General features: G+C 66.7%; 3 protein-coding genes across 3 annotated transcripts; 2 read left to right on the top strand and 1 right to left on the bottom strand.

Annotated features, from left to right (window-relative positions):
• Positions 1 to 671: 671 nt before the first annotated feature.
• V1510DRAFT_369683 (uncharacterized protein) lies at positions 672 to 2585 on the bottom strand (the record flags this gene model as incomplete). The annotated part of the gene is made up of 1 exon (XM_066931400.1): positions 672 to 2585. One exon carries the CDS (start codon positions 2583 to 2585, stop codon positions 672 to 674), a length of 1914 nt encoding a protein of 637 aa, XP_066787010.1.
• Positions 2586 to 4856: 2271 nt separating this feature from the next.
• Positions 4857 to 5724, top strand: V1510DRAFT_422415 (uncharacterized protein). Its single transcript, XM_066934785.1, has one exon. The coding sequence runs from the start codon at positions 4912 to 4914 to the stop codon at positions 5665 to 5667; it is 756 nt and encodes a 251-aa protein (XP_066787009.1). The 5' UTR covers positions 4857 to 4911; the 3' UTR covers positions 5668 to 5724.
• Positions 5725 to 10759: 5035 nt separating this feature from the next.
• On the top strand, positions 10760 to 11847 carry V1510DRAFT_422409 (uncharacterized protein). The gene has a single exon (XM_066934784.1). The coding sequence runs from the start codon at positions 10865 to 10867 to the stop codon at positions 11630 to 11632; it is 768 nt and encodes a 255-aa protein (XP_066787008.1). The 5' UTR covers positions 10760 to 10864; the 3' UTR covers positions 11633 to 11847.
• The last annotated feature ends 207 nt before the right edge of the window (positions 11848 to 12054 follow it).

Raw genomic sequence — 12054 nt, 5'->3', positions numbered from 1 at the left:
GAGGGTACGTAGTCAGGCTATCGGTAGGCCTACCCAGTGACACAGTCTCAAACTTTCCGGGTTCCAGGATCGGGTCAGCCGCACGGACCGGCCCTGTAAACACGACCGCCCCGACCCGCGCCGCGCGGGTCGGCCCGTGCGGGTCGCACGACCACACATGCGCCCCGACCCGTCGCGCGGCTGCGCCGGATCCCCGTTGCTACGTCGGCCGGCGGGCGCCCGGCCTTGGCGTCGCCGTGATCAGTCCAGATCGCACTCCTCGACTTCTAGCCGTCACTACTATCACGGCACCATTTTCGGACCAGCCGGCTCGCCCGGTCCATCGCCCGGTCCATCGCCGTGTCTGGAGCCGACGGACCCCAGCTCCGCTGCAGGAACGACAGAACACATCGGTACCGAGTGTCTCGTGCCAGCCAACTGGCTCCCAGCCTGTAGGATCGTAATATCATTATCTACCCTAAAATAACCAAGACCATGTACATGACGACAGTGAAACACAAACGTACCCTTTCGACCCCGTCATTCTAGATATATAACTACATTTAAACACAAGACAAAGTAAAATATAACTCACAGACACCCAAAACAAACCAGGCAGCGTGAACAAATCAGCGAATGGTACAAACAAAACCACGAAACAAACGTACACCGGCACACCTCGTCATCTCGCCTCAGCAGACCTCCACCGTCGGGTAAAGCCCGCCCTTGTCTTTGACCGTCACCCGACGGCCGGCAGACTTGGCGTCGGACTTGGCCTCGGCGGCCATGTTCTCGAGCGTGACGCGAACCATCATGCGCAGACGGTCGATGACAAGCGCGTGGCGGGCGCGTTCGGCCGCGTCCGTGTGGGCTGTGGACTCGAGCGAGACCGCGCCGAGCGCCGCCGCGAGCTCGTCCTCGTCCGTGCGCGCGCTCTTCTGCAGCGCGCCCACCGAGAACCGCCGGGTGGAGTCGTAATCGAATCGGCTGCCGAGCGACGGCTGCGGCGCGCCGCCGGCGTGCTCCGTCCCGGCCCCCGACGACGGAAGCGTCGGGTAGATGCCGACGGCGGGGCCGGCGCTGGCGCCGGACGCGGGAACGTGCGTGTACGCCAGCGTCGCCGGCACCTCCTGCTGCGCGGCGGCCTGTGTGTGGTGTTCGGCCGGCGGCGCTGCCGGCGGATACATGCCGCCGGCGGCGTAGGTCGTCGACGTGACCGTCGGATAGTGCGAGTAGACGGAACCTGCCGTGGGCGCGGCGGCTGACACGGCCACCGTAGGCGCCGTGCTCGACGGCGGGCCCATGTTGACCGACAGCTGGCTCAGGAAGTGGTCGGTCTCGAGCAGGTCCTGCTTGTTGCGCAACGCCGGCAGCTGGTTTTGCGTCGGCATCTGCGGCAGCGGCAACGACGACAGCGACTGCGGCGCCGACACCGGTACCGACACCGCCGAAGTCACATGGTGGTGCTGGGCCGGCTGCTGCGACTGCTGCACGACCGAGTGGTGGTACGCCGGTGCGTACTCGGCCACCTGCGACTGCGGCAGTGGCAGCGGCGGCGGCGCGACGCCGACCAATGCCTCCAGCGCCGACAGCCGGCTGGCCATGTCCTGGCCGTACACCGGCGCAACCTTGTGGCGCTTGATGTCCTCAAAAAAGTCGTTCGCGGCCTCGTACGTGCGCTTGTTCCGGCTCATGTCGGGCTGGGGCACATACATCTGGTGCATCGGCTGGTGCACCGCCTGCGGCGCGGAGATCGCAACGTGGTGCTGCCCATGCTGGTCCTGCGGCACCATCGCCGTGCCGGCGTAAAGGTAGCCTGGCGGCGGCGCCGGCGGCGCCGGCGAGTAGTACAGCGGCTGCGACTGTGACGACGGCACCGCGAGCTCGTGGTGCGGCTGGTAGTAGTGGCCGCCGCCAACGACGGAGCCCGCGTCCAGCGGGTGGTGGTACGACACCATGCCGCCGGGCACGAGCGACGTCGGTGCGTACGGCGAATGCTCGTCCGCCGACGAAGAGTTCTCGCGGCCCTTCCACGTCTGCCGCGAGCCCGAGTGCCGCCGCACGTTGGCGTCCATCGGGCTCAGGAACGCCGAGTCGTCCGCGTGCGTCTTGACGTGCTTCTTCAGGTCCTGCGGCCGCTTGAACGGCTTGGTGCAGAAGTCGCACCGGTGCGGCTTCAGCGGCACGTGCACGCGCAGGTGCGACGTGATGTGGTCGCGCTTCACCGTGCTGGTGCGGCAGGTGCCCCACGCGCACGTCAGGCACAGGTTGTTGGTGCTCTTGCGGCCGACGTGGTAGTCGCACAGGTGGTTGTAGAGCTCCTCCGGCGACGACAGCCGCTCGCCGCAGTAGTTCCACTGGCACACGAGACCGTCCATGTCCGACATCGCCTCCTTCGACGGCATGCGCATGCCCATCGTCAGCCGCGCCTTCTCCGGGCTCGACCGGTCGTGCTCGCTGTGCGGGCTCGACTGCGCGTTCAGTACGCTATCGGCCGCCGCGCCCGACGACACGGACGTGCCCGCGGTCGAGCCAGACTCGACCGACGACGTCGACGTCGTTGACGACGTCGGCGACGTCGTGGAGATGGCCGGCGGGGCCTTCATGAACATGCCGTTCGTCAGCGAGTACGCCGGCTGGGGCGACAGCCCCAACGGCGCAGACGCCGGTGCATTGACGCTGGCGAAACCAGCACTGCTGCTGGCCGCGTAGAACGCGGACGAGCTGCCCGCGACGGGCGACATCGGCGCGAGGTGGCTGCTGCTCGATGGCAAAGGTAGCGTGGACAGCGAGGGGTACATAGCGGCGCAGCGCGGCGCTGCGCGGATGTGACGGCCGGGCTTTCGATGTGCTGCTCAACGGCCGAGTACGACCGGTGTTGTGCTCGTGCGGACCGTGGGGTCGATGGTGTGGAAAAATTTGAGGTGGAAAACGGCAGACGGCTGAAGATAAGAGCAAATTCTGGCACGCCGCAATGTATGGACTCAGAATAAAATAATTAAACGAAGAAGTCTGGGAAATGCACCATGCGACAGTCCTGCGCGCGTAGCGCGGCCGAGAGTCAGCATTAGGCAATACCTTATTATTTTAGGGGCTAGAAGGGCTCCTCCGCTGGCTTGGAACCGCGCCTCGGGTCGCAAATTTGCGCAGAAATGCGCATAGCCGTCGCGCGGCGCGATGGTTGTGGTCCCAGCTGCGGCAGTTTAAGCGCCGCCGTTGGCGCGGCGAGAGTGTCGCGCAGCGCGCCACTTGTGCGTGCACTAGCGCCCAATTTAGACTGTGTTCTTGGCATCTGCGGCCAGACGCGAGCGCCTGTAGGGCTAGGGCTGTTTGTGCGCACCTGTTCCCGTTAGTGCTGCCCGCACGTACGGTGGCCTTGACGATCGCCTCCAGCGGCGCCCCAGCCCGCCGCCCGTGGCGGTGCTGCTGTCACGTTGTGACGCAGGTTTTGCGCCCCCGCCCAGGCGCCCAGACCCTAGCCGCGGCTAACCTGACCCGGCCACTGCGTCATCTGATTGCGCAGCACGTGCTTAGGGGGCTGTGCTGGCCAGCCGCACGAGTCGCGGCACGTGCGCGCCCCGGTCACAGCCTGTGGCCGGGGGCGACGTCGAGCGGCCTGGTGGAGGTCGGTGCGGACGTTGGGACGACTGCGGGGAACCAGCGATCGAGATCGGTGGGTGGTGGCTGCAATGGGGCTGAGGCGGCCTCTGGCGCGCTCTGTGTGGCTCTACGGCCGGTGCCTGGCGCGCCGCACGGCTGCCTGCGGCCACCGGCCGCGGCGTCCGCCTGCCACCAGCCGCGCGGCCACGTCCGACCGCGCATCGACGGAAGGCCTCTAAGACCGCCTGCGGCAGGCTCTGCAGCGCAAAATGTTTGGTAGACCGCAACCACCAAGGTCCCCGCCTCCTCCAGCGATCCCGGCCGCCGCCCATTGGTGCGACAGGTGTCAGACGCGCAGCGCCCCGCAACCGCTTCCAGGCGCCGGCGCCGGCATCTGGCGGCTTTTGCCGTCCAGCGCGCGCAACCGCGCGCCGCTTATCGCGGACATCGTAGATACGCCGGCCGCTCGCCTCGTCGTCCCGCCTGCCAAGATCGCTGCCGAGGTAGGCGGTCGGTGCGGTGGATCCTGCCGCGGCTGCGTCGCCCAGCTCGTGCAAAGGCGGGCGCAGCCTTCTTGGCGCTCCACGCCTCGGTTTCCGCGCCCGGCCGCACTCAGCGCCCCTGGGCTTGGCTGCGGAATCTGTGGGTGTTGCGGTGGCTGATTGGCCCGCCACACGCGCTACAGCCTCGGCGGTCGTCTTGGTGACCTCACACCGGGCATCTTCCGGGACGGCTGCTATCGCGGCTAGCTGCCGCGCCACAGATATCAATCGGCGACCGATCCGGCGTCTGCGCTCGTGTCCAGAGCCGCCGCCGGCGTGCCGGCCGTCTGAGCTCTGACAGCACCGGGCCGGTGCTCTGAAAGTCTCCGGTGACTCTGCAGTGCCCAGCCGTCGCTGCGCCGCGACAACTGCCGCGCCGGCCTTTGCTGCCTGATCTGCTGGCCGGTACATGACGCGCTCGCCGCGCCCGAAAGCCATGTTCGCCGGCAGCTGCATGGGCGCGGAACGGCAAGGCACGCAGCCGCAGGGCGCACGTGACGCAGCCGGTCACACCCGGGTAATCCAGCCACGGCCAGCAGCCGCATGGTGCGACTTCCGACGCCCCGCTGACAGCCCGCGGCGGCGCTGTGCGCGGCCTCCTGGCGCCAGCCGCCGTGGTTGGCAGGGCGTCCGCCGCCGGCACGCGATAGGCTGCGCGGCGGCGGCGCCTGCGCCGCCGCGGCGATGTGCCGGAGCCGCGTCGGAAGTGTGTAGGCACGTGACCACGCGCCGCGCGGGGTGCGGCTCGGCGGCACGAAACTGCGCCGGCGTCCCCGCAGTCCTGCACACGATGCCGTTTCTCCGCAAGATCGTTGGCACCGCGGGCGTCGTCGCTGTCGCGGCTGGCGTCGTGAATCTGGCCGAAATCACGTCGCACTACCCGCCGGTCGACGCCGCGTCGCTGCCGCGCAAGATGCAGATCGTGCGCGTGATGGAGGAGAAGGCTGCCACCAAGCGGTTTGCCGCCGACGGCCGCCGCTACATCGCGTACTGCGACACGTTCACGGCACGCGTGCCCGGCGCGCTGGTTCCGCCCGCCGGTACGCAGATCTCGAGTGCCACGCCGGACTCGGCGCCGGCCGTCCGCGCCGCGCTTGCCGATGTGCTCGTGCGCTTCTTTGCCGCGCCCGTGCTCCAGCTCCAGAACACTCTGTACGGCCACACCGGGGCCATGTTTGTGCCGCCGCCGGACGCCGACGACGTGCTCGCCCCCGGCACTGCTGTCGGCCGCATGTTCCGCGTCGACTCCACCACCGACAACTCCGTCCTCGTGCGCTGGGACATGCCCGAGGCTACCGTCGGCTTCTTTGACTCACTGGCTGGCTACGGCTACCCCTGGCGACTCATGACCGGTGGCTACCACGAGATCTACGCCGAGCGTGTGCCGGGGACTACGGGAACCGTGCGCCTGTGGTTTGCGTCCGCGCACGAGTACGCTGCTCACCGAGACGGAAAGACCATTCCCCAGTGGGTGCTGGGCCTCCACCGTATTTACGCGCGTATCATCCTGCGCTCGGCCATCGCTAGCATAGAGGGACGCGCCTGAATGTAATTAAAAATGCACTTACGCGGGTCGCTTGTGGTCGTCCGCGCTCGACCGAGACATTAGCTGTAAGACGTGGCGCTTGCCAGACAGCACGTACCGTACTTTCGCCAAAGTTTGGCAATGTCGGCGTGGACGAGGCCGCTACGCGCTGACTGAGCATCCGACCGAGCGTCGGTGCCTAGTAGCCGGTACGAGGGGGGCGCTGGCGTCGCTTGCGGGCGTGTCGGTGAGGATCGCGTCGCGTTTCTGCTCACGGCCGCTGCTGTTTCCTTGGCTGCTGCTATACCTTCGGCTAGCTGGCCGAGTCCGTTCCGGTTATGTGGAGGGCCAAATACTCAAAGTCAGAGTCGCTCGAGCGGCCGGTGGAAGACGTCAGTGGTCTGGCCCTGACCGACCTTTCTGGAGGAGAGCGGTCCAGCAGAGCGGTCCAGCAGGCGATCTGCCGGGCAGTCTAGCAGGGGACAAGCAGAGACTCAGGACTCAGCTCCCTGCTCTGTGAGATCTGAGGTCGTGCGCGCACTGTAAGCTCTCGAATCGCCAGATCTGTGGTTGTAGAGACTGAGTCAACGTCTCAGAAGTTCGCGTATCGACCTCGATCGGTCGTGGAACACGGCAGCCACTGGCCGCCGGCCAACGACAGGTAGCTTCAAGTCAGCCAGAGAGTCTGTTTGCTCTCCGGCGTGTGCTGGCCGGCTCGGCCGCTTACCAGGCGACCACCCGGGCGGCAGACGAGGCCACGCCATGCCGCTCTCCGCGCCTCTTGCCTCCATACGGCCGCGGTATGGTCGCCATACGGCCGATTCCACAGATTCATAACGCGGTAAACAGTGACTGGACCAGATCGTCCCAAAATCCGCATTTCCGGGTCGTCATCCTGCGACTGCCCGCTTGCTCAGTCGTAGGCGTGTCCAGGGTCCATGACCGCCCACCATCGCCCGCACCACCCACCAAACGCCCCACACCGCAGCTACGCCCAGCATCTGTCCTCACTGGCCCCACGGTCTCATCTTCTGGAAACGTGTCCTCTACAGTGGATTGCGCAGCGCAATCGTAGATGAGCCAGGCGACCATCATCGGTGTGCGGGTACCGTCGAGCTCGTATCGACGCTAGCCCCAACAGGCGCAATCGGTTGAACTGGTACCTAAGATAGCGTGGTACCAGTCGGTACGACGGGTACCATCACTAGCGCCTCATACACTTCGACCCAGACTTTTGTTCTGTGGCTGTTCGTAGCCCTAGCATCGCGCCGGACGCTTGATAGGGGGTGCACTATGCACGGCGTGTCCGACGTAGCACCAGTGCAGACACAGCCGCGCAGGCTGCTGCTAGCGGCCGCTGCGCAGTTTCCGGACGGGACCGTGGGCGGCCTCATTGTGTTCAGCCGCTGGGCGGTTGGCGGTTGGCATGACGACGGTCCGGCGCGGCGGTCCGGTACCCCTGAAAAACACAGGGCTGGCGCGACCACAGCGCAGCCTAGCAGATCGTCGACGCAGCTCGCCCGCGCCGGCAGCATGAGAGTCGCGCACGTAGTCACCGTTGCCAGCTCGTGTGCGCGTCAAACCAGCACACAGCGCTTAACGGGCGCTTCGCGCGCTTTGGCGTGGGTCAATGCACTTGGCCAGCACCGGCCGCGGCCTGCCATGGAGCGCACCTGAGCAGATCCGCGTCGGCCAAGGGCCGCCGGCGCTCCGGCTTGCCTCACAACGACCAATTAGGGCTGGCGCGGCCGGCGGCTGCGTCAAAGCACGTAAACCAGCCTGCGCGCGTTCCAACCGCCTGGATCCCGGTCGCGACCCCTGACGCTGTCGCACCTTTGCAGGCCACGCCCATTCTCCGTGGGCCTCCACTCATGCCGGATTGGTTTGGTCTCGCCACTGTGCCGCACCCAGTCCACCCGTACGCCGCCTGCTTGCTGTTGACTCGCAGGCGCGCCGCCGGGCTGCGCCTCTAGCGCGGCCTGCTCTAATGCGCGCCCTCAACTCCCGGTCTCCAGACCCAACAGCCTAGGCGTTCGGCCCTAGTACTCCAGCCGTGCCCGGCACCGCTGTAACCGCCCGCCGGCCGTTAACCGCCGGCGGTCGTTGGCACCGTGCTGGCCACAGCCACCTGTTTCGTAATTTTTAGCCCGTCGTGCGGCGATAGTACCGCTCGGCCACGCGGCCTAGGGAACCGACGCTCGGTAGCGCGCCTGTCCACCGGTTGTCGGCCGACGCGAAGGCGCCGGCCAGACCGGCCCTGATCCACCGGCCACTAGGTACGGGCCAGCCACTGTCAGACGACCATAGTGGTGCCACCGCGACCACTAAAGCCGGAACGGTCCATCCGACGCAATGGTCTACGTTCCCCGCTTCGGGCCAGTGGACGCCGCGCGCGTCGCTTGTTGGGGTTTCTGGGCTCTCGCTCCTGTACAGTAACTGTGAGGGCCAGACGCCGTTAAGACTACACGCACCGGCCGCGCCGACAGCTCTGGCCGTCGTGGGCCCCAGGGCCGGTGACCGGCGGTTCGACCGCCCGCGCCAGGGCCCGTAGACCTCCAATCTGTGCTTGCTGCTGCAGCTGCCCCGCAACTCGCAAGCAAAGCTATGTCATGCGACTAGTCTTGCTTTCGTCAGCGACCGTCCTACGCGGACGCTCCGGCCATAACCGCCTGGCCAAACCCGGCCAGATATGCGATCCGGCGCCGCAAGCCTACGTCGGAGAGCTGGTGGTGCATGACGCCAAGACCTAAGGGCACACAGCAGACCAATTCTCGCTCATCAGCCCGCCACGAACAGTGCCGAACCAGCCAGAGACGGCCAATGAGGCAGAGGTCATCGGACGCGGCCTGGCATTAGGCGTCGAGTCATCGCCAACGATTCCGGCAGCTGCGCGTTTCGGCGGCGTCAAATCCGGATGGCGGATGGTCACGGCTCCCGTAGACAGATCGCGACACCGAGAGAGCCCGCAGAGCCCCAGGGAATCGCAGATCCGCGCGGCCAGACGCACCAGGCCGTCCGCAGGTCGGCCATGCCGGTGCTGCCGGCGTCCGAGCTCCTGCGGTGGTCAGGCAGGCTGCCGCTGCTGCCGATTATGTATGTCTTAACAGCAGAAAGCGAGACAAAGTGCGACAAAACGCAAGACCATCAGACACCCTGCGACCGCTTGTTATGCAGTTAGGCCCGCCGTGCAGCGCTGCTGTGTGCTCCGCAGACGCCCAGCCGTCGGCCTGAATTTCGCGCAACCCCGGTGCTGCTCCGGCGATAGGCTGGCAGGTGGAGGGGCTGCAACGCCGCGCAGAGCCCGCAGGTCCGCCTGCGGCCAGGACTCGTGTTAGCAGCGGCGGTAGTTCCCTGGCCCTACCGCAGCCAGTGATGTCTGAGCAGTGGCTGCATCGGTCAGCCGATTGGCTGCCGGGACCGTTGGCGCAGGACCGTTACTCCGGTGTCGGCAGAGCCGCTAAGGTGCAGTGGTGCTTGCCGGCCTGGACGGGCTAGCTGGCCGACCCACAGCACAGTCAGACCAGGCGATGACCTGATTAGAGCAAGGCAAGCTCGGTAGACTAGGCGGTGGTCTGGGCTCGGTGTTCTCGCACCCGGCGGCGCGTTTTGGACGCCGGACCGGCGCCGGACGGGCGCGGACGGGTGCCAGACGCGCGCCCGTCAACAGTGCCGACGGTCACTGCAGACCAAGCTGGGCCCACGGTGCCGGCGCTGCCGGCAGCTGCGAGTCGGGCCGCAGCTGCGGCCTGCCGGGCGCGGTCTGCATGCCCACTGCGGCGCGGCGGCCATCGCATGCCACGGCGGGCAGCCGCCGCGGCCGCAAGCCGGACATCCGCGAAAGCCGGAACATAGTCCAAGCGCAGCGGCGCCGCGTGCTACCTCGTGCTACCCTCGTGCTATCCTCGTGCTACGGGAGTGCTACCACGCCACGGTAGCCCCTGACGGCCGAGTGCGGCCAGGGAACGGCGCGCGATAGTCTCCAGCGTGCGCCGACCCGCCCGCCGCACCGACCAGGCCGCACGCGCCGGCACCGCCACGCCGCGCGGGCGGGTACACCGGGCGTACCCGCGCGTACCGGTACTGTGGCGCCCGCGACGCACAGGTCTGCATGCAGCTGTGGTGCGTAGGCAGCAGCAGGGCCACGCCCGTGTCGTCGGTTTCGCCGCGCCAGTGTCTACCACTACGCAGAACGGACCATGGTACCTGTCTCCCTAGCGCGGTACTCCATGCGCCCGGTACTGGCACGCAGCGCGATACCTGTTCTGCCCCCGCAAGAACCTTACTACTGGCGCTAGCTGCTTCGGGCCGACATGAGCTCAAACGCCCGCTCGGGCTAGCGCAGTTCGCTAGCGACAATCGCCGCGCTCGCCTTGTCTTCGCAGACACTGCCCTCGGCGCACACTGTGGGCTCTAATCGGAGAAGAGTGCACGGTGCAGGCCGCATCCGCGGCACAGCTGCAGCACGCCCGGCTTCATTTTGTCATAGTCCACTCCGCTGAGCGCCGCGGACCGCTGCAGATACCGCAGCCCGCCGGCAGGCATCTCGAACGCGTCCCAGCTTCTATAAGACCGACCGCGCCGGCCAGGGGACCTCGCAGCCCAGCTTGCTGCGTTCGCCTCGAGTATTTATTCCGTCCGTCGTTCCTCCCGGCCCGCACGCCGTCCTGGCTCCAGCTTCATGGACTCATATGGCTATTCCAACGGCAACCTGCCCGACTGGACGTCGGCCCGCGCGAGCCTGCCGGCAAGCCTGGGCCCCTCAAACACGCCTGCTGCGGCGGCCTCGCCAGCCGCCGCCGGAAAGCGCCGCCATCTGACCAGACAGCCCTCGCGCGCGGCCGTTCTCGCCGCGGACGCACCCCCCGTCGCCGCCGACATGATGCAATTCGTCTCCTTCGATCCCCTCGCCGAAGACCTCTACAACACCGACTACAGTGCGCTCATGGCATCACTCGCGCTCTTCCCCGCTCCGGTGCCCGCTCCAGCCGCGTTGGCCGTGCCGCCGGCGAACACGCCACGGCCAGCCCACCGGACGCTCTCGGCCGAACACGCCGGCCGGCCGTCTCGACCGCAGCACGGGCCGACGCACCACTCCAGCCCGGGCCCGTCTATGCCGCACACCCCACAGGCCTACGGCGGGCCTGATTCTGAGTACGCGCGCTCACCGTCCGTCACGCTCTCGCCGGCGTCGCCCCCGCCGTTCTCGCCGGCGTCGTCCATGGCCCTCTCGCCGGCGCCGTCCATGGTCTTCTCGCCCGCCTCGGCCAGCTCGTACTCGTCCTCACCCTCGCCCGTCCTGCCCACGCTCCACGTCGGTGCCTTCCAGCCGTCCAAGCCCCACTGGTACGCGTCCAAGTACTCCGAGTGGTTCGTCGGCGAGCACTACGATATCGGCGGCATGGTCGACCGGATATACGAGCTCGCCATGCCCAACAGAGACTACCCGCCATCGGCCGACATTGTTGCCAGCCGCCGGACATGTCGCACACAGAAGCCTCGGTTCGAGGGCGACCTCTACACGCCCGTCTGGATCGCGTACGAGCACGACAACCGCGACTCCAAGAAGATTGCGTGGTGCCGGTACTGCGACAGCACCGAGTGGCGCGAGCTCAAGTGCTCCACTTACAGGTACCACCTCGTCGGCGCGCACGGCATCACCGCCGCCGGCTACAAGGTCCCGCGGCCCCACCGGTGTCGCTACATGGCCGTCGCCAGCCCCTCGCAGTACACCGGCCGCGCCGGCCTGCCGCTCATCGAGGGCCAGTGTCCGCTGTGCGGCCACTGGGAGTCCCTCATGGGCCGCGACCAGACCCTAAACGGCAGCACGTACTTCAAACACGTCGTGCGCTGTCTGTCCAAGCCCGTCGCCAAGATCGAGAGCGAAATCAGCGCCTACCGCGCGGCACTCGGTGCCGCCCATCGCCGCGCAGCTCCGTCCGCCCCCCGGAATTACGTCCGAACATCCTCAGTCCGGTCCCAGGTCTAGGTCGCATCGGGCGCTACGCGCCCAAACTCTGCTGGCTTTGGCCGATCTCGAGCACTTTGCGCGTTTCCCCGCTCTCGGCCCCCGGCTCCGCCAAAACTGTTTTTAAAAGTCGGTCTCAGTCTCGGTCTCGGTTTTGGAGTTACTCTGGTATCCATCTACGGTTGCATTTTCGTTCCTGTACACGTCGGTCTGCGGTTTTTGTTATGATCCGTCCTGTCCGTCTGATTAGATCTGACGGCGTGACATAAAAGTTAGTTAATAAACACGCGAAGTAAGTTTCCGCTAAAACGCCATGGCGCCAAACTAATTTAAAATTGGCGCGCCCCGTACTACTGGTACACACTAGCTGCTCCGCGAGATGCCTGCGTATGTCTTTTCCCAGGTAGTCGGTAGCGTGCCTAACGAGGACATTCGCCAAAATT

The sequence above is a fragment of the Dipodascopsis tothii genome (genome assembly GCF_038497935.1).
Source record: "Dipodascopsis tothii strain CBS 759.85 unplaced genomic scaffold V1510scaffold_36, whole genome shotgun sequence".
Taxonomy (NCBI): domain Eukaryota; kingdom Fungi; phylum Ascomycota; class Lipomycetes; order Lipomycetales; family Lipomycetaceae; genus Neoaidaea; species Neoaidaea tothii.
Note: the sequence above shows the minus strand (reverse complement) of the source record. Positions and strands in the feature narration are given on the sequence as shown.

What these genes read in the sequence shown, in the direction of transcription:
- V1510DRAFT_422415 (XM_066934785.1), top strand. Translation starts at nt 4,912, where the DNA reads ATGCCGTTTCTCCGCAAGATCGTTGGCACCGCGGGCGTCGTCGCTGTC.
- V1510DRAFT_422409 (XM_066934784.1), top strand. Translation starts at nt 10,865, where the DNA reads ATGGCCCTCTCGCCGGCGCCGTCCATGGTCTTCTCGCCCGCCTCGGCC.